Genomic DNA, 27,055 nt, shown 5'->3' on the forward strand with positions numbered 1-27,055 from the left:
TGAAGAATACTTTGGAAGCAACTATTGAAAATTCTTTTTTTTCGTGAAGCATAAATTTTAAAATAAATAAGAAAAATATAAAACTCCACTTTTATTATCATATATTTTTAAATATTTTAGAAAAAGTGTAATACAAAAAATATTTTTAAATTTGTATTTTCAAAGTATATTAGATATTAAAATAAGTTTTATTCCAATAATAGTGCAGGGTAAGGAGGCTTTTTTTTATTATTTTATTAAATTGCTATAAAAATATTTGTTACCGTATATAGATAGGTAAAATTTTCTAGAAAAACTAAACAATACTGAACTTTTTTTAAAGAAAAGAAAAATAAAAGAAAAGTTGTTCTATGCCAAAAAGGTGTGTATTTAAGCACTTTTCAGTGTCCCACTACTGTTATTTTGACCGCAAATATATTTTATTTATAATAATCAAAATTCATATAAAAACTTTCTATAAACATAATATTTTGGAAAACTCACCCATCAAAAACAAGTTTTATTTTCGGTTTGCTTTATTTTGATAATAAGAATTTGCGTCTACAAATTATTTTATTCGTTTAAAATTAACAAAAAAAAATATATATGTATGTATATGTATGGTATCCAAACTAATGATATAATTAACGCACAGTGTTCATTAGTTGCATAGCGTGATTTTAACTTATAGTGACCTTAGTTGTTATGGCTTTTATACAAAGTTTTGCAATGATTTTGGAAAACTTACAAAAACAGATTACAATAAATAGAAAAAAATAATACATATAGTGTGTGTGTATGTGCAGGATAAAACAGATAGCTTAGGCTAAACGAATCGACCTTCGTTCCTATAGATATCGATAATGTATATAAGTAATTTACTGCCCCTAAGACTAAGTGGTGTCTGTAGCGCCTACACTCGTTTATTATTTACATAGGTTTGTGAATATATATATATATGTATTTACCGCATAGGGATATAGGTACTTATATATATATGGTATAAATATATATAGATTAAATATGTATGTATGCTTGTTGCAACTCTGTCAGCGATATGCAATATACGATATTTATCGATTATCGATAGCCATCGATAAGTTGGCAGCAGGACCAAAATCGGGGTTTATCTCTTAAATGACCAGCTCTACATAACGTAACTATTTGTTAGTGGAAGCAAAATGTTAATTGGATGCAAAATAAAAGTCAAAGTGGTAGGGACAAAAAACAAACTACACAATTTGAAATATAAACCATAGAAAAAAGAAGTTAATGTTATTTCTTGTAATTTTGGAAGAACAAAAACAAGATCAATTAATGATTCGGAGAAAAACACAGAAACACTTTTTTTATGAGCCCAAAAACGTAAACCACAGAATAGAACAAATGTTGATATAGCGAAAATGAGACCATTAATCGGGTTTAAGGTTTACACACATTGAGTAGTACCCCTAAGAAATGGGATACAGGTGAAAAAGAAATACATATTTTTCTAAGAAAGTCGTCGGCGTCGGCTTCACATTTCGTATCGTCTAGGCTGGGATTCGATAGCGGATTGGCCTCCCTATAGATCACATTTTGACACTACGTTTATCAATGACATAGAAACCATAATTATCGACATGATTATTCGGATTATGATATTGTAGTAAGAGCATTATTGCTGCTGTTCCCTTGACTGCCTCCCCGATCTCTCCCTGTCACGATCTCGTTCGCGTTCCCGTTCCCGTTCCCTTTCTGACCACAAGGGCTGTCCACTTTGGGCCTGGTAGGAGAGCGGCGGCGGCGGAGGAGGAGGTGCCGCCAACTGGGCCTGTGGCACCAGTTCCGCCTGCGGATTGAACTGATTGTTCGTGTTGTAGTTGACGAGGATGTCGCCCGCGAGGCTGTGGCCAATGTTCACGCTCCGGTCGGGATAGCCCTGGTTTTGCTGCGGCTGCGACTGGGGCTGCACCTGAATGGGCTGCGATTGCACCTGCACCGGCTGCTTGTTGCGCCAGTGCTTGTGCTGGGCCACCGGCACCAGTCGATAGAGCGGCTCGCCTCCCGACGGAGCACTCGGATATCCCGGCACATAGTACGGCGGATAGTGCGGATGCGGAAGCGGAAGCGGATGCGAATGCGGATGACCCTGCTTGCTGCTGGGTCGCACTCGCTTGAATTGTGGCAGAGGTCGTTGCCAGAACTGCAGGGGATTGGATTGCACCGGAGCCGGGGGTCGCAATTGCTGCGGATCCTCCACAAACTGCGGCACTGGTGTGCTGTAGATCTGGGCATGGGGATCGTAGAGCTGCTGGTGGCTGAGCTGCTGCTGCTGCTGCTGGTGTTGCTGGTGCTTTCCCACCCGGTATTGACGTCCAGGCAGATAGGAATCCTGTGGCGAGGCTTCCAAATTGGGCTCCAGCTGCAGCTGCTGATGCTGCTTGCCCACGCGCAGATGACGTTGGCGCTGATTGGGGGGCTGGTAGACAATCGCCTTGAACGCGTTCTGGTCCTGCTCATCCGCACTGTAGTTCACCATGGGCAGGAAAGGCTGCTTGTCAAAGTCGGGCGGCTGCAATCGTAATAGATATAGACTTTATAATCACGAAAATAATATATCTTAAAGTTTTGCAGTAAGAAGACTCAAAAAATTTTGTATTTTAATATTTAGGTCTCCCTCAAATATAAATAATAGTAATCATAATAAATACCAATTTTTTAAATTACATACATTTTATTAATCCAAAATTTAATTTATTATTTTTCAAAGTCTTTTATAGCGAAAGAATATCTAGGTAAAAAGCTTCAATTTTTTTCCATTTAAGTATCGTGACACTTCAAATACAAACACGTCATATTTATTGCCGAAAATTAAAAAAATTTAACTGAATTGAATTGAAAAATTAACCGTGAGTGCCATTTGACTGGCAATTTAATGAAGAATCCACCGATGTATGGCACTCCATATTCTGACCATTACTTCTCAGCGTTTTGATAGAAAAACGAATATTTTAAGTGTTAATTTGGGCTGTCATCATTTTTTTCGAAAATTTGAAAATATGAAAAAATTTTAACTGGGAACGCCATTCGATTGGGAATTTAATGACGAATTCACCGAGGTATGGCAATCTATCTTTTGGCCATTACTTCTCAGCGTTTTGATAGAAAAACTGATTTTTAAAGTAATTTTTGGGGTTTTGGAGACTTTAAAAAAAAAACAAAATCCTAACTTGGCCAAAATTAGACGTTAAGCCATAAGACTGACTGTTTTGTAAAGCTGGCGACCTATACTACCCATCCACTATCGGTTTAGAAAAATAAATTTAGTTTTGAAGCAAAACCCGATTTTTAAAATCGATTTTTTAAAAAATTAATTTTTTTACCAATTTTTGCATTTTTGATAAGGGTGGGGGTCATCATTTTTTTTAAGAAAAATTTGAAAATATGAAAAAAGTTGTAACTGGGAACGCCATTCGATTGGGAATTTAATGACGAATTCACCGAGGTATGACATTCCATCTTTTGGCCATTACTTCTCAGCGTTTTGCTAGAAAAACTGATTTTTAAAGTTTTTTTTTGGGGTTTTGGAGACTTGTCAAAAAAACAAAATCCTAAAGAGTCCTTTCGTTGTAACTTGGTCAAAATTAGACGTAAAGCCATAAGACTGACTGTTTTGTAAAGCTGGCGACCTATACTACCCATCCACAATCGATTTAGATAAATAAATCAATTATTTGAAAAAATTAATTTTTTGACCAATTTTTGCATTTTTGATAAGGGTGGGGGTTATAATTTTTTACGAAAACTTGAAAAATGAAAAAAGTTTTAACTGTGAATGCCATTTGACTGGAAATTTAATGACGAATCCACCGATGTATGACATTCCATCTGGTGACCTTTTTTCCCAAGGTTTTGATACAAAAACCGATATTTTAGGTGGTTTTTTTGGGTTTTTGGATATTTGAAAAATACAAATTTCCTAAAGCGTCATTTTGTTGTAACTTGGCCAAAATTAAAGGTACAGCCATAAGAGTGACTGTTTTGGACAGCTGGCGACCTATACTAGCCATCCACAATCGTTTTGATAGAAAAACGAATATTTTAAGTGTTAATTTGGGCTGTCATCATTTTTTTTCGAAAATTTGAAAATATGAAAAAATTTTAACTGGGAACGCCATTCGATTGGGAATTTAATGACGAATTCACCGAGGTATGGCAATCTATCTTTTGGCCATTACTTCTCAGCGTTTTGATAGAAAAACTGATTTTTAAAGTAATTTTTGGGGTTTTGGAGACTTTAAAAAAAAAAAAAAAATTCTAACTTGGCCAAAATTAGACGTAAAGCCATAAGACTGACTGTTTTGTAAAGCTGGCGACCTATACTACCCATCCACTATCGGTTTAGAAAAATAAATTTAGTTTTGAAGCAAAACCCGATTTTTAAAATCGATTTTTTAAAAAATTAATTTTTTTACCAATTTTTGCATTTTTGATAAGGGTGGAGGTCATCATTTTTTTAGAAAATTTGAAAATATGAAAAAAATTGTAACTGGGAACGCCATTCGATTGGGAATTTAATGACGAATTCACCGAGGTATGACATTCCATCTTTTGGCCATTACTTCTCAGCGTTTTGCTAGAAAAACTGATTTTTAAAGTTTTTTTTGGGGTTTTGGAGACTTTAAAAAAAATTCTAAAGAGTCCTTTCGTTGTAACTTGGGCAAAATTAGACGTAAAGCCATAAGACTGACTGTTTTGTAAAGCTGGCGACCTATACTACCCATCCACAATCGATTTAGATAAATAAATCAATTATTTGAAAAAATTAATTTTGTGGCCAATTTTTGCATTTTTGATAAGGGTGGGGGTCATAATGTTTTACGAAAACTTGAAAAATGAAAAAAGTTTTAACTGTGAATGCCATTTGATTGGAAATTTAATGACGAATTAACCGAGGTATGACATTCCATCTTTTGGCCATTACTTCTCAGCGTTTTGCTAGAAAAACTGATTTTTAAAGTTTTTTTTTGGGGTTTTGGAGACTTGTCAAAAAAACAAAATCCTAAAGAGTCCTTTCGTTGTAACTTGGTCAAAATTAGACGTAAAGCCATAAGACTGATTGTTTTGTAAAGCTGGCGACCTATACTACCCATCTACAATCGATTTAGATAAATAAATCAATTATTTGAAAAAATTAATTTTTTGGCCAATTTTTGCATTTTTGATAAGGGTGGGGGTCATAATGTTTTACGAAAACTTGAAAAATGAAAAAAGTTTTAACTGTGAATGCCATTTGATTGGAAATTTAATGACGAATCCACCGATGTATGACATTCCATCTGGTGACCTTTTTTCCCAAGGTTTTGATACAAAAACCGATATTTTAGGTGGTTTTTTTGGGTTTTTGGATATTTGAAAAATACAAATTTCCTAAAGCGTCATTTTGTTGTAACTTGGCCAAAATTAAAGGTACAGCCATAAGACTGACTGTTTTGGACAGCTGGCGACCTATACTAGCCATCCACAATCGGTTTAGAAAAATAAATTTAGTTTTCAAGCAAAACCCGATTTTTAAAATCGATTTTTTGAAAAATTAATTTTTTTTACCAAATTTTGCATTTTTGATAAGGGTGGGGGTCATCATTTTTTTAGAAAATTTGAAAATATGAAAAAAATTGTAACTGGGAACGCCATTCGATTGGGAATTTAATGACGAATTCACCGAGGTATGACATTCTATCTTTTGGCCATTACTTCTCAGCGTTTTGCTAGAAAAACTGATTTGTAAAGTTTTTTTTGGGGATTTGGAGACTTGTCAAAAAACAAAATCTTAAAGAGTCCTTTCGTTGTAACTTGGTCAAAATTAGACGTAAAGCCATAAGAGTGACTGTTTTGTAAAGCTGGCGACCTATACTAGCCATCCACAATCGGTTTAGAAAAATAAATTTAGTTTTCAAGCAAAACCCGATTTTTAAAATCGATTTTTTGAAAAATTAATTTTTTTTACCAAATTTTGCATTTTTGATAAGGGTGGGGGTCATCATTTTTTTAGAAAATTTGAAAATATGAAAAAAATTGTAACTGGGAACGCCATTCGATTGGGAATTTAATGACGAATTCACCGAGGTATGACATTCTATCTTTTGGCCATTACTTCTCAGCGTTTTGCTAGAAAAACTGATTTGTAAAGTTTTTTTTGGGGATTTGGAGACTTGTCAAAAAAACAAAATCTTAAAGAGTCCTTTCGTTGTAACTTGGTCAAAATTAGACGTAAAGCCATAAGAGTGACTGTTTTGTAAAGCTGGCGACCTATACTACCCATCCACAATCGATTTAGATAAATAAATCAATTATTTGAAAAAATTAATTTTTGGCCAATTTTTGCATTTTTGATAAGGGTGGGGGTCATCATTTTTTACGAAAACTTGAAAAATGAAAAAAGTTTTAACTGTGAATGCCATATGACTGGAAATTTAATGACGAATCCACCGATGTATGACATTCCATCTGGTGACCTTTTTTCCCAAGGTTTTGATACAAAAACCGATATTTTAGGTGGTTTTTTTGGGTTTTTGGATATTTAAAAAATACAAATTTCCTAAAGCGTCATTTTGTTGTAACTTGGCCAAAATTAAAGGTACAGCCATAAGAGTGACTGTTTTGGACAGCTGGCGACCTATACTAGCCATCCCCAATCGGTTTAGAAAAATAAATTTAGTTTTGAAGCAAAACCCGATTTTTAAAATCGATTTTTTGAAAAATTAATTTTTTTTACCAATTTTTGCATTTTTGATAAGGGTGGGGGTCATCATTTTTTTCGAAAATTTTAAAATATGAAAAAAATTGTAACTGGGAACGCCATTCGATTGGGAATTTAATGACGAATTCACCGAGGTATGACATTCCATCTTTTGGCCATTACTTCTCAGCGTTTTGCTAGAAAAACTGATTTTTAAAGTTTTTTTTTTGGGGTTTTGGAGACTTGTCAAAAAAACAAAATCCTAAAGAGTCCTTTCGTTGTAACTTGGTCAAAATTAGACGTAAAGCCATAAGACTGATTGTTTTGTAAAGCTGGCGACCTATACTACCCATCCACAATCGATTTAGATAAATAAATCAATTATTTGAAAAAATTAATTTTTTGGCCAATTTTTGCATTTTTGATAAGGGTGGGGGTCATAATTTTTTACGAAAACTTGAAAAATGAAAAAAGTTTTTAACTGTGAATGCCATTTGATTGGAAATTTAATGACGAATCCACGATGTATGACATTCCATCTGGTGACCTTTTTTCCCAAGGTTTTGATACAAAAACCGATATTTTAGGTGGTTTTTTTGGGTTTTTGGATATTTGAAAAATACAAATTTCCTAAAGCGTCATTTTGTTGTAACTTGGCCAAAATTAAAGGTACAGCCATAAGAGTGACTGTTTTGGACAGCTGGCGACCTATACTAGCCATCCACAATCGGTTTAGAAAAATAAATTTAGTTTTGAAGCAAAATCCGATTTTTAAAATCGATTTTTTGAAAAATTCATTTTTTTTACCAATTTTTGCATTTTTGATAAGGGTGGGGGTCATCATTTTTTTCGAAAATTTGAAAATATGAAAAAACAAGAAGGAAAGCAAACTTCGGCAAGCCGAAGTTCATATACCCTTGCAGCTATTGCATTAATTAAATACTTTTGAAAACATTTAAATTATGATTTACTTGAGTATGTGCTAAAAAAAAACATTGAAACTATGATTATTTGCAGCTCAATTATTAGATAGTTATTTTATATATTTTTATTATTTCTATGGGAGCTATATGCTATAGACGTCCGATTTTGATAAAATTTATACCATAATTCTGAAATAATTAAACATTGCTATATGTCGAAGAACTAAACAAAAAATTAAAAAACAGAAAAGTTATAATTTTTTTCATTTATTTTTCCGATTGTTCCTATGGGAGCTATATGCTATAGTCGTCCGATTTGATGAAATTGAAACCGTAATTCTGAAATATTAAACCATTACTATATCTCGAAGAACTAAACAAAAAATTAAAAACAGCAAAGTTATAATTTTTTTTCATTTATTTTTCCGATTGTTCCTATGGGAGCTATATGCTATAGTCGTCCGATTTTGATGAAATTTAAACCGTAAATCGGAAATATTTTACCATTACTATATGTCGAAGAACTAAACAAAAAATTAAAAAACAGCAAAGTTATAATTTTTTTTCATTTATTTTTCCGATTGTTCCTATGGGAGCTATATGCTATAGTCGTCCGATCCGGCTCGTTCCGACTTATATACTACCTGCAATAGAAAGACAACTTTTGGGAAAGTTTCATGCAGATAGCTTTAAAACTGAGAGACTAGTTTGCATATAAACGGACGGACAGACGGACAGACGGACAGACGGACAGACGGACAGACGGACAGACGGACAGACGGACATGGCTAGATCGACTCTCCTAGTGATGCTGATCAAGAATATATATACTTTATAGGGTCGGAAACGTCTCCTTCACTGCGTTGCAAACTTCTGACTGAAATTATAATACCCTCTGCAAGGGTATAAAAATTAACTGGGAACGCCATTCGATTGGGAATTTAATGACGAATTAACCGAGGTATGACACTCCATCTTTTGGCCATTACTTCTCAGCGTTTTGCTAGAAAAACTGATTTTTAAAGTTTTTTTTTGGGGTTTTGGAGACTTGTCAAAAAAACAAAATCCTAAAGAGTCCTTTCGTTGTAAGTTGGTCAAAATTAGACGTAAAGCCATAAGACTGACTGTTTTGGACAGCTGGCGACCTATACTACCCATCCACAATCGATTTAGATAAATAAATCAATTATTTGAAAAAATTAATATTTTGGCCAATTTTTGCATTTTTGATAAGGGTGGGGGTCATAATTTTTTACGAAAACTTGAAAAATGAAAAAAGTTTTTAACTGTGAATGCCATTTGATTGGAAATTTAATGACGAATCCACCGATGTATGACATTCCATCTGGTGACCTTTTTTCCCAAGGTTTTGATACAAAAACCGATATTTTAGGTGGTTTTTTTTGGGTTTTTGGATATTTGAAAAATACAAATTTCCTAAAGCGTCATTTTGTTGTAACTTGGCCAAAATTAAAGGTACAGCCATAAGAGTGACTGTTTTGGACAGCTGGCGACCTATACTAGCCATCCACAATCGGTTAAGAAAAATAAATATAGTTTTGAAGCAAAACCCGATTTTTAAAATCGATTTTTTTGAAAAATTCATTTTTTTTTACCAATTTTTGCATTTTTAATAAGGGTGGGGGTCATCATTTTTTTTCGAAAATTTGAAAATATGAAAAAAAAAATTAACTGGGAAGGCCATTCGATTGGGAATTTAATGACGAATTCACCGAGGTATGACATTCCATCTTTTGGCCATTACTTCTCAGCGTTTTGCTAGAAAAAACTGATTTTTAAAGTTTTTTTTTTGGGGTTTTGGAGACTTGTCAAAAAAACAAAATCCTAAAGAGTCCTTTCGTTGTAAGTTGGTCAAAATTAGACGTAAAGCCATAAGACTGACTGTTTTGGACAGCTGGCGACCTATACTACCCATCCACAATCGATTTAGATAAATAAATCAATTATTTGAAAAAATTAATTTTTTGGCCAATTTTTGCATTTTTGATAAGGGTGGGGGTCATAATTTTTTACGAAAACTTGAAAAATGAAAAAAGTTTTTAACTGTGAATGCCATTTGATTGGAAATTTAATGACGAATCCACCGATGTATGACATTCCATCTGGTGACCTTTTTTCCCAAGGTTTTGATACAAAAACCGATATTTTAGGTGGTTTTTTTGGGTTTTTGGATATTTGAAAAATACAAATTTCCTAAAGCGTCATTTTGTTGTAACTTGGCCAAAATTAAAGGTACAGCCATAAGAGTGACTGTTTTGGACAGCTGGCGACCTATACTAGCCATCCACAATCGGTTTAGAAAAATAAATTTAGTTTTGAAGCAAAACCCGATTTTAAAATCGATTTTTTTGAAAAATTCATTTTTTTTACCAATTTTTGCATTTTTGATAAGGGTGGGGGTCATCATTTTTTTCGAAAATTTGAAAATATGAAAAAAAATTAACTGGGAACGCCATTCGATTGGGAATTTAATGACGAATTAACCGAGGTATGACACTCCATCTTTTGGCCATTACTTCTCAGCGTTTTGCTAGAAAAACTGATTTTTAAAGTTTTTTTTTGGGGTTTTGGAGACTTGTCAAAAAACAAAATCCTAAAGAGTCTTTTCGTTGTAAGTTGGTCAAAATTAGACGTAAAGCCATAAGACTGACTGTTTTGGACAGCGGGCGACCTATACTACCCATCCACAATCGATTTAGATAAATAAATCAATTATTTGAAAAAATTAATATTTTGGCCAATTTTTGCATTTTTGATAAGGGTGGGGGTCATAATTTTTTACGAAAACTTGAAAATGAAAAAAGTTTTTAACTGTGAATGCCATTTGATTGGAAATTTAATGACGAATCCACCGATGTATGACATTCCATCTGGTGACCTTTTTTCCCAAGGTTTTGATACAAAAACCGATATTTTAGGTGGTTTTTTTGGGTTTTGGATATTGAAAAATACAAATTTCCTAAAGCGTCATTTTGTTGTAACTTGGCCAAAATTAAAGGTACAGCCATAAGAGTGACTGTTTTGGACAGCTGGCGACCTATACTAGCCATCCACAATCGGTTTAGAAAAATAAATTTAGTTTTGAAGCAAAACCCGATTTTTAAAATCGATTTTTTTGAAAAATTCATTTTTTTTACCAATTTTTGCATTTTTGATAAGGGTGGGGGTCATCATTTTTTTCGAAAATTTGAAAATATGAAAAAAAAATTAACTGGGAAACGCCATTCGATTGGGAATTTAATGACGAATTCACCGAGGTATGACATTCTATCTTTTGGCCATTAATTCTCAGCGTTTTGATAGAAAAACTGATTTTTAAAGTTTTTTTTGGGGGTTTGGAGACTTAAAAAAAAAAAAATCCTATAGATACCTTTCGTTGTAACTTGGTCAAAATTAGACGTAAAGCCATAAGACTGACTGTTTTGTAAAGCTGGCGACCTATACTACCCATCCACAATCGATTTAGATAAATAAATCAATTATTTGAAAAAATTAATTTTTGGCCAATTTTTGCATTTTTGATAAGGGTGGGGGTCATCATTTTTTACGAAAACTTGAAAAATGAAAAAAGTTTTAACTGTGAATGCCATTTGATTGGAAATTTAATGACGAATTCACCGATGTATGACATTCCATCTGGTGACCTTTTTTTCCCAAGGTTTTGATACAAAAACCGATATTTTAGGGTGGTTTTTTGGGTTTTTGGATATTTGAAAAATACAAATTTCCTAAAGCGTCATTTTGTTGTAACTTGGCCAAAATTAAGGTACAGCCATAAGAGTGACTGTTTTGGACAGCTGGCGACCTATACTAGCCATCCACAATCGGTTTAGAAAAATAAATTTAGTTTTGAAGCAAAACCCGATTTTAAAATCGATTTTTTGAAAAATTCATTTTTTTTTACCAATTTTTGCATTTTTAATAAGGGTGGGGGTCATCATTTTTTTCGAAAATTTGAAAAATATGAAAAAAAAATTAACTGGGAAGGCCATTCGATTGGGAATTTAATGACGAATTCACCGAGGTATGACATTCCATCTTTTGGCCATTACTTCTCAGCGTTTGCTAGAAAAACTGATTTTTAAAGTTTTTTTTTGGGGTTTTGGAGACTTGTCAAAAAAACAAAATCCTAAAGAGTCCTTTCGTTGTAAGTTGGTCAAAATTAGACGTAAAGCCATAAGACTGACTGTTTTGGACAGCTGGCGACCTATACTACCCATCCACAATCGATTTAGATAAATAAATCAATTATTTGAAAAAAATTAATTTTTTGGCCAATTTTTGCATTTTTGATAAGGGTGGGGGTCTAATTTTTTACGAAAACTTGAAAATGAAAAAAGTTTTAACGTGAATGCCATTGGAAATTTAATGACGAATCCACCGATGTATGACATTCCATCTGGTGACCTTTTTTCCCAAGGTTTTGATACAAAAACCGATATTTTAGGTGGTTTTTTTGGGTTTTTGGATATTTGAAAAATACAAATTTCCTAAAGCGTCATTTTGTTGTAACTTGGCCAAAATTAAAGGTACAGCCATAAGAGTGACTGTTTTGGACAGCTGGCGACCTATACTAGCCATCCACAATCGGTTTTGAAAAATAAATTTAGTTTTGAAGCAAAACCCGATTTTTAAAATCGATTTTTTTGAAAAATTCATTTTTTTTACCAATTTTTGCATTTTTGATAAGGGTGGGGGTCATCATTTTTTTCGAAAATTTGAAAATATGAAAAAAAAATTAACTGGGAACGCCATTCGATTGGGAATTTAATGACGAATTAACCGAGGTATGACACTCCATCTTTTGGCCATTAATTCTCAGCGTTTTGATAGAAAAACTGATTTTTAAAGTTTTTTTTGGGGGTTTGGAGACTTAAAAAAAAAAAAATCCTATAGATACCTTTCGTTGTAACTTGGTCAAAATTAGACGTAAAGCCATAAGACTGACTGTTTTGTAAAGCTGGCGACCTATACTACCCATCCACAATCGATTTAGATAAATAAATCAATTATTTGAAAAAATTAATTTTTTGGCCAATTTTTGCATTTTTGATAAGGGTGGGGGTCATCATTTTTACGAAAACTTGAAAAATGAAAAAAGTTTTAACTGTGAATGCCATTTGATTGGAAATTTAATGACGAATTCACCGATGTATGACATTCCATCTGGTGACCTTTTTTTCCCAAGGTTTTGATACAAAAACCGATATTTTAGGTGGTTTTTTTGTGTTTTTGGATATTTGAAAAATACAAATTTCCTAAAGCGTCATTTTGTTGTAACTTGGCCAAAATTAAAGGTACAGCCATAAGAGTGACTGTTTTGGACAGCTGGCGACCTATACTAGCCATCCACAATCGGTTTAGAAAAATAAATTTAGTTTTGAAGCAAAACCCGATTTTTAAAATCGATTTTTTGAAAAATTCATTTTTTTTACCAATTTTTGCATTTTTGATAAGGGTGGGGGTCACATTTTTTTCGAAAATTTGAAAACATGAAAAAAAAATTAACTGGGAACGCCATTCGATTGGGAATTTAATGACGAATTCACCGAGGTATGACATTCTATCTTTTGGCCATTAATTCTCAGCGTTTTGATAGAAAAACTGATTTTTAAAGTTTTTTTTGGGGGTTTGGAGACTTAAAAAAAAAAAATCCTATAGATACCTTTCGTTGTAACTTGGTCAAAATTAGACGTAAAGCCATAAGACTGACTGTTTTGTAAAGCTGGCGACCTATACTACCCATCCACAATCGATTTAGATAAATAAATCAATTATTTGAAAAAATTAATTTTTTGGCCAATTTTTGCATTTTTGATAAGGGTGGGGGTCATCATTTTTTACGAAAACTTGAAAAATGAAAAAAGTTTTAACTGTGAATGCCATTTGATTGGAAATTTAATGACGAATTCACCGATGTATGACATTCCATCTGGTGACCTTTTTTTCCCAAGGTTTTGATACAAAAACCGATATTTTAGGTGGTTTTTTTGGGTTTTTGGATATTTGAAAAATACAAATTTCCTAAAGCGTCATTTTGTTGTAACTTGGCCAAAATTAAAGGTACAGCCATAAGAGTGACTGTTTTGGACAGCTGGCGACCTATACTAGCCATCCACAATCGTTTTAGAAAAATAAATTTCGTTTTGAAGCAAAACCCGATTTTTAAAATCGATTTTTTGAAAAATTAATTTTTTGACCAATTTTTGCATTTTTGATAAGGGTGGGGGTCATCATTTTTTTCGAAAATTTGAAAATATGAATTTAAACATCATTTGAACCGAAGGAGCCAGCCTAAATATCATATTAATGATCTTCACATGAACACCTCTCAGATGATTTATGATAGTCATGCGAAATGCAATCTAAAATATATTCAATTGTATTTAAACTTCCCGCTAGCATCCAAAAGCTTGATATTTCTTTAGCATACTTTTTCAGATTTGTTAAAATATAAATGCACAACTGGTCATACTTAGACCATTAATGACGCAAGATACTTGTTGGCTGACAAATGCTCGCTAGTTAGGCACTCTTCATAGCAAGGCAGAAAATGGTCTCACTATCGAAAGCTTTCCGAAGTTAATCATAGATGGCGCTTGGGACCAAAGACAGCTCGATTTCGTATCGCCTACATTTTGGCGATGCTGCACTTAAAAAAATCTTTGGGTAATAAATTAGTCAAACAAATGGGAAAATGTGGCTAAAACATGTAATGTAAAACATCTAAATAATCTTAAAAATTCTTATTTTCATTTGTTTTAAAGTTGTAATCGCACACAAGCCCACAGAAAAAAAGTGACTGACAGATTTATGATCCCATTAAAATAAAAAGCAATCGGAAATAAGAAAACAAATTGGACAAAATATTGTTTTTTAATGTCGCCTATTTGGTTGACTGGCATCGATTTTTTTTTTTATTTCTTGATTTTTGCTTGTTTTATGTATATAAGCAATTAAATTGCAAATTGAAAGAAATAGCAAATTGTTTTTAATTTATAGACCGTTTGATTTACGGTTATTTTATGGAGATAAACAGTTAAATTAAACATTGAAAAAAGCAATATATATTTCTCTGTTCTAAATATTTTTCAATATATTGATGACTTTTATTAGGTAATAATAATTCTAGCGCATTTCAGAAAATTGAGAAGTCTTAAAAAATGATTGGAAAATAAATTATACAATGGGTTTTTTTTTTGGTAATTAAGAACTTTAAATTATCTTCACCAAATAAGTGTAAATGACTTTCAACTTTGATTTGCGTTTGGTCTTAAATATATTTTAACAAAAAACAAATATAAAAATAAAATCTATAAATAAAATATTAAAATGAAAAACAAAATATTTTTCTCTGCTCAAAAGGGGACCCAGTTTCCTCGAGAATGCTAGTGTTTAAATAAGTAAGTAGGTAAGCCGATAATGAACCCCAGACGTACCTGGAATCTTCCCGCATTGGAGGCGCCCGGGGGCGAGACGAGGTTGCTCCTGAGCAGCTGTCCCAAGGAGGCCTCGTACTCCGCGTGGAGCTGCAGCTGGGCGGTGCGGGGCTTGGGCGTGATGTTGACCACCTCGGGGGCCACCTCGTTGGCCGGACTCGGCGACGCCTTGTAGTGCTGCAGATGCTCCCGCTGATGGTGGCTGTGGCCAGTGTGGTGATGGTGATGGTGCCTCTTGGGCGGCTTGGTGGCCAGGAAGTCGTCGATGACATTGGACTTGATCGAGCCGGGCTGCCGCTTGGCCTCGAAGTACTCGTAGTAGATGGGGTTGGACTTGGAGAGCGGCGGATCCAGGTCCAGCGGCGACTGCTCCTGCCGGCTGCCCTCCGTGGAGCTGGGCACGAAGACCAGTTGCGGCGCTTGCGGCGGTTGCGGCGGTCGCGGCGTGTAGTTGACGGGGTAGATGGGTATGGGCACGGCCACCGGAACGGGCACACGCTCCACGTACTTGGGGGAGTTCTGTCTGGGTGGCGGCGGCAGATAGGTGATGGCATTGTACTTGGGCTTGTAGGAGGTCCTGATGGGCGGCAGGTGCACTGGCGGTCGGCTGGTGGTACTCGTGGTGCTAGTACTGGTGGTGGTGCTGCTGCTGCTGGTCGTCGAACTGCTCGTGGTGGTGGTGCTGCTGGTGCTGGGTGGTCTTCTGGTGGAGGAGCTGGTCACCTCCAGTCGACTGAAGTGATCGGGCGGCGGGGGCAGGACTATGCCCGGCACCAGCGGTCCAGGTGGCACTGGATTCGAGTAGTTGCTCTTGTAGACAAACGTATAGGCCGGCGGATAGTACAGTGAGGGATCGTCCTCGTCGAAGTCACTGACATTGCCCGGCAGCGGTGAGTCCGCCGCCAGGGAGCCATTGCCATTAAGGCCATTGATCAGCCAGGGACCCAGGAGCGGAGGACTCCTCAGCAGGCCCTTGGACGCCACCGTGTCGTTGGGGTAGAGCAGCCAGGGGGCATAGGGCGCCGGATAGACGTAGGCCGGGGCTTGAGGGGCCTCAGCGGAAGCTGGCGCAGATGCTGCAGGCGCTCCCGACCGGGCAGCAGGATGCGATGCGAGATTTTCAGCGGCGGTGCCTGCGTGGCTCTGGTAGTGGCCGGCCTTAGCGGATAGCGTTGCATTGCCAGCCGCCGGACGGAGGATCTCGAGTTGATTATCTCGGATAAGCTGCAGCGGCCCGTGAGGCTCGAGCTGCACGGGAAAGGGAGGCGGCACGGCGGGATTCGGCGGCAGCTTGATCTGTCTCCCGGGCGCATCGTAGTCATCGATGGCCGGCCACGGGCCCTGCTGGTTGTCCTCGGCCTCCTCGTTCAAAGCGCCGCCCTTGATCACCAGCAGGTGATCCTCGGCCAGCCAGATGTCCTCCTCGTTCAGACCGCCGTAGTTGCGTTCGTTGTCCAGCGGCACCTCCGAATTGCGGGCGTAGCTCAGCACTCCCGGTCGCTTGGGCACGCGGCGAAAGAGCTCCTTCTCGATCAGGCCGTACTTGCCGTCCCGCACCTGGTCGGCCAGCGTCTTCTTCGCGTCCTCCTTGGGCGGTTTCTTGGCTGGAGCCTCGGCTTCCTTGCCAGAGCCAGCACTTAGCCGCAGGATGCCGTTGTCCCAGTTGTCGAAGTCGTCCGGTTCGTTCAGCAAAGCCTCATCGTCGTCCACCTCTCTGTAGGGATTGGGTGTATTGGATGGCAGTGGCAGTGGCAGTGGCAGTGGCAGTGGTGTGGTAGTTCTCGAGCTGCTCGGCGGATGGCTGAACCTTGTGGTGGCCACTGTGCTGGTCAATCTGGGCCTGGTCGATGGCTTGGCCAGTCTGTAACTGCTGCTAGCCTTGCCCCTCGCAGGTGGTTGCCGCGTGGTCGTCGTGGTTGTCGTCGTGGTTGTGGTCGAGGAGGTACTCCTATCCGGCTTCGAAGGACCATAGCTGGTGGTGGAGCTGTTGGCGCTCACCGCCGACACCTCGTAGGTGGAGTGGCCCTGCGAATTGTGGATGTGACCGGCCACCAGTCGCTGGATCATGCGCGGCCTGTCAACGAAATCGGATGGGAAAGCAGAGCTATCAGAGAGTGAGACGCTATCGTGACGACACATCTCTGCCATGGCACCTAAATCAAAGAGCAGCACCCACAATAAAGGAGGCTTCGGTGAACCGAAGACTGAAATACCCTTTAACTAACTTTAAGGTAATTGGGAATTTCGTATGACCTTTTCATTTTCAATTAAATTTTAATAATGACAGTTCTCCCGCTCTTTTACAAACTTCCATAAATCAAAAAGCTCCACCTATTCTTTTTTAAGACAACTACTATACTTACAAGACATTGAAAAATGAAAAATTTGAAAAATCAAATAAGAAATTGGCTGGCAATTTGTGATACTAAGTTATACATTAGTTCATATTAAAATTCCCAAGAAAAAAAGTTTGTAAAGCTTGCTTTAAATGATATCAAACTATAAATGTTACCATCAACAACAAATTGACCATATTATTTAAAATACTGTAAAATAATAAATACTCAAAAAAAGGTGTGAACAATTAAATACAACATTTTGTTAAATTTACTTCCAATGATATAAAGCTATAAATGTTTACATAAGATTTTATATAAAAATACTCGAGAAATACAAACTAAAAATTTACTCTTATTGGTATTAAGCTTTAAATGTTCCCATAACATATTATACAAAATATATTTACGATATGCTTATACAAACAAAATCTATTAATGAGTACAATTTAATACAAAATTTGTTAGATTTCCAATACATTATATAAAAATACTCAAGAAATCAGAACTAATATTGTTTAAGTTTTTGTTTAAGGGGTTCATCTTAATCAAGCTACCCTTTTTTGAACAAGTTTGCTAGACTGTAAAATATAAAACCGCGTTATTTCCTATTTTTATATTTTTTACTTACTACTCACAACATGCCACTACTTTTACGGTGTAAAACACAATACCCTTTAGTTCATTGTGCTCTTTAATAACCCAACCAATATACTCCCTATTTAATAGGGTATCACTCACGTTTTCAGGGCGCCACGACTGGAAGTGGAGCTGTAACTGGAAATCGCACTGGCACTGGCATTAGCCGCGGCGTCGCTGGAACTGTAACTGTAACTGGAAGTGGGACTGGAAGTGGGCGTGTGGGCGTAGTAGGGGGTGGCGGTGGGTGGGGCGGGCTGCCAGCTGCGTCGTATACTATCGCCACCCATGACCGGTGTATCCCTTGGTTGTCGTGGCCCCCTCACACTTCCACGATCCCTGGAAGCTCTTCCAGCCAAAGGTGTTCCAGCTGTTGTGCTTGTTGTTGTTGTTGTACTGGAAGTGCTGCTGCGTCGTCGCTGCAGCAGTCTAGCTGTTGATGTTGATGTTGTTGTTGTTCTTGTTGTTGTTCTTGTTGTTGTTATTGTGACCGGCGGCAGAGGCGTTGTGCTGCGACCGCGACTGCGATGACCCGGACTCACGGTCATCGTCATATCAATCGATTGCGTCGTGGGCGGACGACGCTGACGTGGCGCCCGCAACGTTGGCGCCTCTGTGCTGGTCGTGGATGCCACGCCCCCCGTGCCCCGGCCGCCCACCACCACGCCCTCCCCCTGGGAGCCGGCGACCCTGCCGCGCTGCCGCGTCGCCGTCGACAGCGCAGTCGACGCGAGCAGAGCTATCACTATCAAGTGCAAGGTTAACGATGCCATCTGCAAAGCAAGAAAATTAAATGGGTGTTACTAAGTTCCAGGAAAATAAACGATGTTGTTTGGTGTACAGTAAAGTAAGTCTTTGAGAAAAAATAAATTTTGTAATATATTAAGCTTTTTAAAAGTGTTTTATTGTTTTTTTTTTTTTTTTTATATTATATAACCAACTTAGTATGAACCAATTTAGCATTTATATTATGCATATATATAAATAATTTAATTAAGATATAAGCTAAGAATTTTGTTAATTACAAAAACAATAATAAAAAAGGTGATTTCCAAACTTAACCATTGATTACCCAGAATAAATAAAACTAATAAACAAGAGATCTTCTTGTTCGCTTAAATTAGAGTACAATTTTTTTGATAATTCTCATTTATTTATTGGCCTCGTGTTGATTTTATCCCTTCAAGGCACAACATCATACTCTCAGATTTTATCTCTAAAGTCCCTGCAAACAATGGCTTAAAGCGGGCTGATTCGGCTGTTAATCAATTGAAAATAGCAAAAAAAAATGAAATAGCGAAAAATGGCAATACCGCTCGCAACCGATGTTGTTGTTGTTTCGAGCGGTTAATTAACATGAATGAGCAGATAACAATAACAAAAACACGCTGTAAAGTTTTGAGCACGCGTCGCTTGCAACAAATACAAAAAAAAAAAAGACAAACGAAAAAACCTGAAGTCAAAATCGTTTTTTTCCGATGCACTTGAGCGCATCGTTGGGAAAAGAGAGAGGGGTGCGATTTTAAGTTGTGGAAACGTGATTTTTTGGCCATTCGGTTGCATAATTAAAAATAGGAAAAGGCGAAAAATTCATGATCATGACATAAGAAAATTAAATCAAAGTGTAAGACGAATAAAATCAATTAAGAAAAATGTTGTTAGTTAGCTAATAAAATATTTTAGGCACTGATAAAGAATAAAAAGAATATATTAATTTATAAACTAGATATCCCTTTACAATTTAAAATGTTTCTTATGTTCAAATAGTTGTAGAGATCTTAATAATGGAAAGTCATATTTTTCGAAAGTAAATTCATTTTTCTGATATCGAAATATGAGAACAAGCCATGGAAACCAGTCTATTGAAGTGCACCTCCAATTAGACCTTTACGCCGGCTTATGTCTATTTTGTACGCCACTTGAATGGCCGAGAGAACTTAGGCCTGTCCGCCCATCAATTTAATACAATACAATACAATTCGATGCCAACTTGGCCCGTCACTTTCGACGCCCCGAAAATGCCAAAAGCGAAATCAAGGACAGAGCTTTGAAGAAATCGAATCATAAATAACATTTTACTTTTGGTCTTTGTATTTTTCTCGACTTCTTGTCGCTGGGCATTACTCATACGCGCCGTGGCTAATTGACCAAAAACGCGACAGGTTGAAGACTTTTTTCACCGTTTTTTTTCTGTCTCTATCATTTTCTACATATATATATATATATATATATTTCAATTTTTTTTATTGGCGCCCACAAGTGCAGGCGCCAAGCTTAAAGCATTTTTGTTGTTGGGCGCAGTTGCCAAACCCCGAAAAAAAAAACAATGCAAAGTGCAATAACAAAAAAAGCAGATAAATATGCTGGCTAAAACAAAAAATCGAAACAATCAAATGGAACGTGATTCGAAGCCGAAACTGAAACTGAAACCAAAACCGAAACCGAAACCGAAGCCGAAACCGAGTCCAAAGCTATAACTAAACTTAAAACTTAAAACTGGACTGGGACTGGACTTCGCTAGGAATGCGTTGTATCGTGTGCCTTGCGCCTGTCCACTGCGCTCCAATTTCGGCCTTTATTTTGGCTTTGGTTTTATTTTTATTTTATTCGTAGAACCAACTAGCAACGACCACAGAGGCAGCGCCTGCCAAATTGTTGTTTGGCAATCAAAAAAGAAGTTAAGACAAAAAGCCAGCTACAAAAATGTGCTTGCTACCACGACCTACCACGAGATACCCTGAAAGGGTACTTTGTAATTATTAATACAAATTTCTAAAAAAACAAAATCTTTCTCAAACAGAAAATTATATATAAAGACAGCATATAGTCAAGTTTATTAATTAAATTTAAAACATGTGCAAAAAATGATAAAATATAGCACATTCAAGTATTGTATTTTGAGTCTTTGATCGTTGAAATTACGTTTTGTAGTCAGTAAAAAAAACTTACCGATTATATTTGAAACCGATTCAAATCTAAAATAATATTAAGCAAATTCAAAACCACGGTATTTTATATAATAGTATTTTGGTTATGTGATCATTAAAATTTGCGATTAAAGCTTTTAGTTGATTAATTAAATGGCACAATCAGTATACCGCTTTTATATAGTTCGCTATGGGCGTAGAGTATCATAAACTGTAAATAATGAAAACTGTTCGCGTGCGCAGTGGTCGGTGCCTAACGGTGCCTGTAGTGCCCGTTTCCCCAAACCCCGATCCCCGATCCCCGATCCCCGATTTCCGATCTGAGCCACCACCAGAGATTCGTCATACAGGCGACCACGTTCCAGGCCAAGCCTTGGAGTCGCCGCCAGCCACTTGGAGGCATTTTTCATAACCGAGGGTATCGAGGGTACTACAAAGTGGCTTAATTTCTAAAATTATTCAGCATTAAATTTAAGAAAATTTTCCAACTAAACTTTAAGGAGTTAAAACTCATGAATAAATATTAAATGACTCTTATTGCTAGACAATAAAAGAATAAACTAAGTTTTAGTTAAAGAAGAATAGTCTATAGTTTCTACAATTTTGTTTAAATGCAAAAACGATTTAAAAATCAAATAAAAGTTTTTAAAGTCATGCAAAGAATCTGTTTATGTGTTTATGTATGATTTTAGCAAAGGAATAAAATTTAATTAATATAAAATAATTTGTTTACTTCCAGAACATATTTACAAAACAAAATAAATTAAACACTCTATTTATATTCAAAATTAAAAAAACATTTTCAATGAAATATTTAGGAATAGGCAGAAAAATAATCACTTTAATGGAAATTATATGCTTACAGCTTACAATACAAAATTAAATTAAAACTCTCTTCATTTTTTACAAAACTGTTTCGAATATTGTTTAACTAAGATGGTGATATAAAAAGGAAAGAAAAAATACACAAAGTAATTACATATTTTCCAAACCAAGGCCTAATTCAAGGGTATTCCAAGTCGGTTCCACCAAATAAACCTGCCTTTCTTATATATTTTTTTCTCGTAGGCTTTTGTGTTTTGAATGAAAGGCAGCGTCGTTGTCTTTGGCTATTGGCAATAAATAATTCTTAGTTGTTGCTGCGCCTGTTGCTTTACTTAAATTTAATTAGTTTATTTGAAAGCAGTTTGGGGCGATGGTGTCATAGATTAAATTGGACTCAATTCATTTTTTTCCCCGCTGTTCGTGTTTTTTGCTCAAAATTATCTAATTGTTCTTGTTATTTTTGAATTATTTCTCAGACATTCCTCTGGCTGTTCTTAATTTTCGGTATATTTTACCAATTTTATTTCCGCAACACCTCGTAACACGGCGCAATTCAAATGAGAACTGATTTTAGTATTCTGTGAATTTATTTTGGGGGTGGATAATTGGTATAGGGTTTCAGAACAAGTCAACGAACGCTGTGCTCCAATTAATAGCTGGCCAAAGAACAATAGAAGTAGCGGAGCAAGTCGAACTGTCATTCTGCCCCGAAATTATATTTAAATGATAATCAAAACTATACATTTTAATATGGGGATTTAGAGCGGAGAAAGACATTTTCCGTGGAACGGAATTGTGTAACCGCATAAAATGATCCGAATTAAAATGTTGTAAGTTTCGTTGGGCGTTAATGCCACACCGAATTGGAGTGAAGGTTAATCGGCGATGGTCGATGATTGATAGGAATGGAAAGGTGCAATGGTTTATGGATTGTAACATTTAATAGTGCCGGCCATTGTTAACTGATTTATGTTTAAGTAGAGCACAATACGCAAAATAGTACAGCAATTTAACTAAAGCAATGTTTTATTTATTTAATGAAGAATGAAATTTCATGGAAATTAAGTGTTCTAGCTAACAAAAGAATTATAAAATATATAAAATACGTACATTTTATGAATTTTAAAATATTATTGAAAACTGTTTATCAAGTGAATGGCTTTGCATTCATTATAAACGGTTTTATGTTATAAACGGTTTTATTAACTGATTTATGATTAATAAAAGCGTAGTACACCAAATATTAAAAAAAAATTTAACCAAAGGTAATATAACATATATTAAAGATATAAAAATAGTATTTTATGATAACTTTTTATCAAGTAAATGGCTTTGTAGTGGCATATTTTTTTGCTATTTACGAATTGCTTATTCTTTTATAATTTTAAAACTGCACCTGAAGCTAAGCCAAAATTAAAATCCGAATCGAGGTCTTAACATGGCGAAAGTAAGTCACTCGGTTATCGCAGGCCAAAATCAGAGACGGGAAAATACAAGGCAACAAGGCAGAGAAAAAAACGAACCAACGAAATAAAGGAAAACCGCCACGAGGCGTCACTGTGGGGGCGAACTACCCTGGATATCGTGGACCCCCTGAAGTACCCGTATCCCCCGATCTTTAAATTTGGGACATGCGCTACAGGTCTAAGAAACCCTCCCCCCCCAATACTCCCCCACCAAACCAGCCGATCTTTCGGTTTGCATACATATTTATTTGCCGCCAAAGCAAAATATTTGTGCTGTTGTTTCACGTTGATGCCTTTCGTTGAACGCCGCTGCTCGCAATGGTCTGGAATTTTAAATAAATGCGATTTAGTTGTGCAACAATTTGCCTTGCTTTACTTTTTTCCCCAACTTCTCTCCATTTTCTTGGACGCCACTTGCTCTGTGGATTTATGGTAAATAATTAAAGTAACAAAAAAGTGGCTTGTAGACCAGACAATAACAAAAAGGCAGCAATATCGGGGCAATCCAACTCAGTTATACCCAATAAGAATTGGGATTGGAATCTCAGATAAAAATAATAACCTTTAAAATGAAAGAACAGTCTTTTTTTTAATAAAATACAGTATTAGCCACTAATACTTTAATTGTCAATAATATATTTGCCATAAAATAATATGTGTTATTACCTTATAAAGTTTCTTACAAATATTCAGTTATTGATTTTTTTATGGAAATTACTTTTCTGATCTTAAACTTCAGCCCACTATTTTAAACAGGGTATTAAGTGTGCCTGCTACTTCCTGGCTTTGCGTAAGCTCTAAACAATTTTTTATGAAGCATTATCGTTGCTCTTTCGTCGGTTTCTGTTTATTGGCAACAAATATTAGCCGGCAGTCGGCGCATTAACCAACCCAAGCTACTATCTGGCTATATAGACAGCTGTGTTCAAAATAATAGTTATATTTTCTTGCTTTAAAATTAATTAAGTAGCAAACCAATTGATATTTAAAGGCCCTGCAATTTTGTAATTTTGGTTTTCTTTGCTTGCTTATTGCTTTGTTTAAAGATTATTTCAAATAAATTTGTAAATATATTTTATTGCCAAAAATGTTTTAAGTACTCTTAAAATAATATATTTTTTGCCATATTTTTGTTACGTTCCCAAAAAAAATATTAGCTTTACAAGCAAATACATTTTTCGCTACGAAGTACATTTTTTGTCGGCTTTTTTTCCAGACCCATAACTAGTATTCTGAGCCCAGGTGTGTGTATATATATTTCATTCTGTATTCCGTCGGGTCTGGTGTGAAAGCGAGAGTCCGTCGTCGTCGTTGTTATTATGGGTAAAGTTATGCTCGGCGCGTAACTGGGCCAGCAACAACAACAAGAAATGTTTTCAAAATATTCATTGATTTAAAATGTGGTTTTTCGGAGTTTATTGCTTTGCTTTGCTTTTTTTTCGGGTGAATTTTTATTGTTGTTGCGGGTTGATTGATCAGGCAGCATAGTGATGCAATTATGAGGGAGTGAGTTTTTTGTTACAATTTAAAGTTGAAATTTTCCCCCTCGTCCGATGCGGCGTATGCGTAATCTTAGTTGGCTTTGGCTGGCATTCCTCGCGTTGCGCATACGCCGCATGGTCCGCAGCATGAAAAATATTGAGCCCTCAATTAAGCGGAATCTTGTGTCATTCGGAAACCAATCTTGGGCGTGTCTTTAGTCTGCAGTCCAAATTGCAGACCCAGCGCGAAACAAGCAATAAAAAAACACTTGATTAGAGGGGCAAATCGGTGGAACTTGGGGGGGGGAGGGGTGGTATTTTGATTTAACTAGGGGAACTGGGCGTGGGAAGCGTGCAGCAAAAGCCAAACAACTTTATTATGCAAAGTGCCCAGAATGCCCCTCGTCGCTCGTGGCTCGCCAATCCCCCATCCCCAATCCCATCATGACTTTGCCCTAATGACAAGCTGCCTACTTAGCAATAGCAATATGTATGTCTATAGTTTGCCAAGTTTAGTTCCCACTTTTAAAGCCATTCGGTTCGGGTGCCAGTTCAAGCCAAAAGGGCGAACACTTTTGGTTCGATCTTTTGGGAACATATTCGATATTTAGAGAAACTCTAAAGTGTCTTTACTTGCCACTCGCTATAAAGCGGACTAGTTTCCTTCTGACCCAAATGAAATATTAAAAGTTTTGTAATGTTTTTAAGGAGAACAAAAACCTTTCCCCATCGTACTTAACATTTATGTTGTTTACTCTTATTGATTTGACATCCATGCTGACAGTCGCCAACTACTTTTTAGACCACAAGTGCACGCTACGAACTTTTCCCAGCTGAAACCGCAAATGAATCACGTAGTTTCGAGCTCCCCCGAATTCTCGAATTGCCCGCGGGGCCGAGACATGCAACACATATTGCATGTTGCATGTTGCTGGTCGGTCGACTTGGCTTGGCTTAGCTTGGCTTGGCTTGGCCGGTGATTGACACCTTTTAACTACCGTGACGCAATGGGGCGACAACAGCCGGGCTTTGGCAGCCAAGTGACACATTTCCACAGGTTTTTCCACCCGACCACCCACTGGCTTCTCCCAGGGGGAAAATAAATGTGGCCTCCGCACAAGACCCGACTCAGACTCGAATTTCGAACCGAATTTTCACCCGATAATCTATAATTATAATTGCCAGTCACCGACGGCTCAGCAAAGCCAATGAAAATTGCCCAACGGCACTTATGCAACGTCGATCTGGAATGGATCGGATTGGATCAATCCATAGCCATAGCCATAGCCACTATACCATATGGCCACGCCCCGATCTCGAGGCCCTCCCGCCGAGTGTGTTGCGCGATTTAGTTTTGCACGTCGCACATTTAGTTAGCATAATTCGCTCTCTAATTGTCACCGACGGGCGAAGAATGCGGTTTCCACACAGTAAAAAATACTTTCCTCCTAATTTTAAACTACAAAACTAGACAATGTTAAGATTTATTCCAAAGTTTAAGCACTGTTTCCCAGGGTTTTGTTCAAACTTCTGAAACTTAACTGTGTTTTTTTAAGACTCTTGCCAATTAATTTTTACCTTGGTAAGAAAAAGGATGCACAGTTAAGAGATTGACTACTTTGTCCAGCTGTCGACCTAAACTATCAATTTTCCGAGGACTTAAACAAAAAATCAGTCAATTTAGTGGATTTTGTCAGACTTATAGATTTCTGTCAGTGCATCTACATTACTGTCATTGTCAAGACACTTTTTGCAATGCGGTTCGGTTCCCATTTCCAATTACAAAAGCGAGCTACACCCACCGCCAGGTTGGGAGGCAACATGATCGACTTCGGTTCGACTAATTACTATACCATATATCGCCAGTGGAAGTGATCATAAGCCGATCATGTCGTATGAGGGACAACCAGTGCGATACAATCTAAGCAGGAAACTTATGGGACTCAAAATGGGTGCAAAATGGGATTGGCTGATCTATGGAGTATATGAAAGTTGAAATTATGAATAAATAAGATAAGGTGTTAGAAGCAAAATGTATGATTCAATTATTATCTATTATTTAAATTTGAAATATTTTATACACTCTATGCTAAAATGTTTAAATTCTATAAGTAATATGGATTCAATACATAGTATCAATAATTTAAGTTTTTTTTACAATGTATATTTCCTTATATTTTACAATGTCAAACGTAGAAAAATACTCAAATTAAAGAGTTTTCGGTGCCTACTTTAACACCTTGATAAGTAAAGGTTAATGCATTTCCGTTTCCGCAGGCCAAGTGTTTTTATTTCCAT

The 27,055-nt window shown here is 36.6% G+C and overlaps 1 protein-coding gene across 5 annotated transcripts in view; it reads right to left on the reverse strand.

The window, feature by feature from the left end:
- Positions 1-497: 497 nt before the first annotated feature.
- The window catches only part of LOC128264457 (mucin-5AC), a 48,055-nt gene continuing 21,497 nt past the window's right edge, over positions 498-27,055 (reverse strand). For all 5 annotated transcript variants that reach the window (XM_052999930.1, XM_052999932.1, XM_052999929.1 and 2 more), the window contains 3 exons: positions 18,161-18,831; positions 15,084-17,157; positions 498-2,533 (listed from right to left, as the gene is read on the reverse strand). In XM_052999930.1, coding sequence (XP_052855890.1) covers positions 1,637-2,533; positions 15,084-17,157; positions 18,161-18,831 — 3,642 coding nt within the window. In that variant the 3' untranslated portion in view covers positions 498-1,636. The remainder of the gene's footprint in view (positions 2,534-15,083; positions 17,158-18,160; positions 18,832-27,055) is intronic.

Source organism: Drosophila gunungcola, unplaced genomic scaffold, assembly GCF_025200985.1.
Source record: "Drosophila gunungcola strain Sukarami unplaced genomic scaffold, Dgunungcola_SK_2 000071F, whole genome shotgun sequence".
Taxonomy (NCBI): domain Eukaryota; kingdom Metazoa; phylum Arthropoda; class Insecta; order Diptera; family Drosophilidae; genus Drosophila; species Drosophila gunungcola.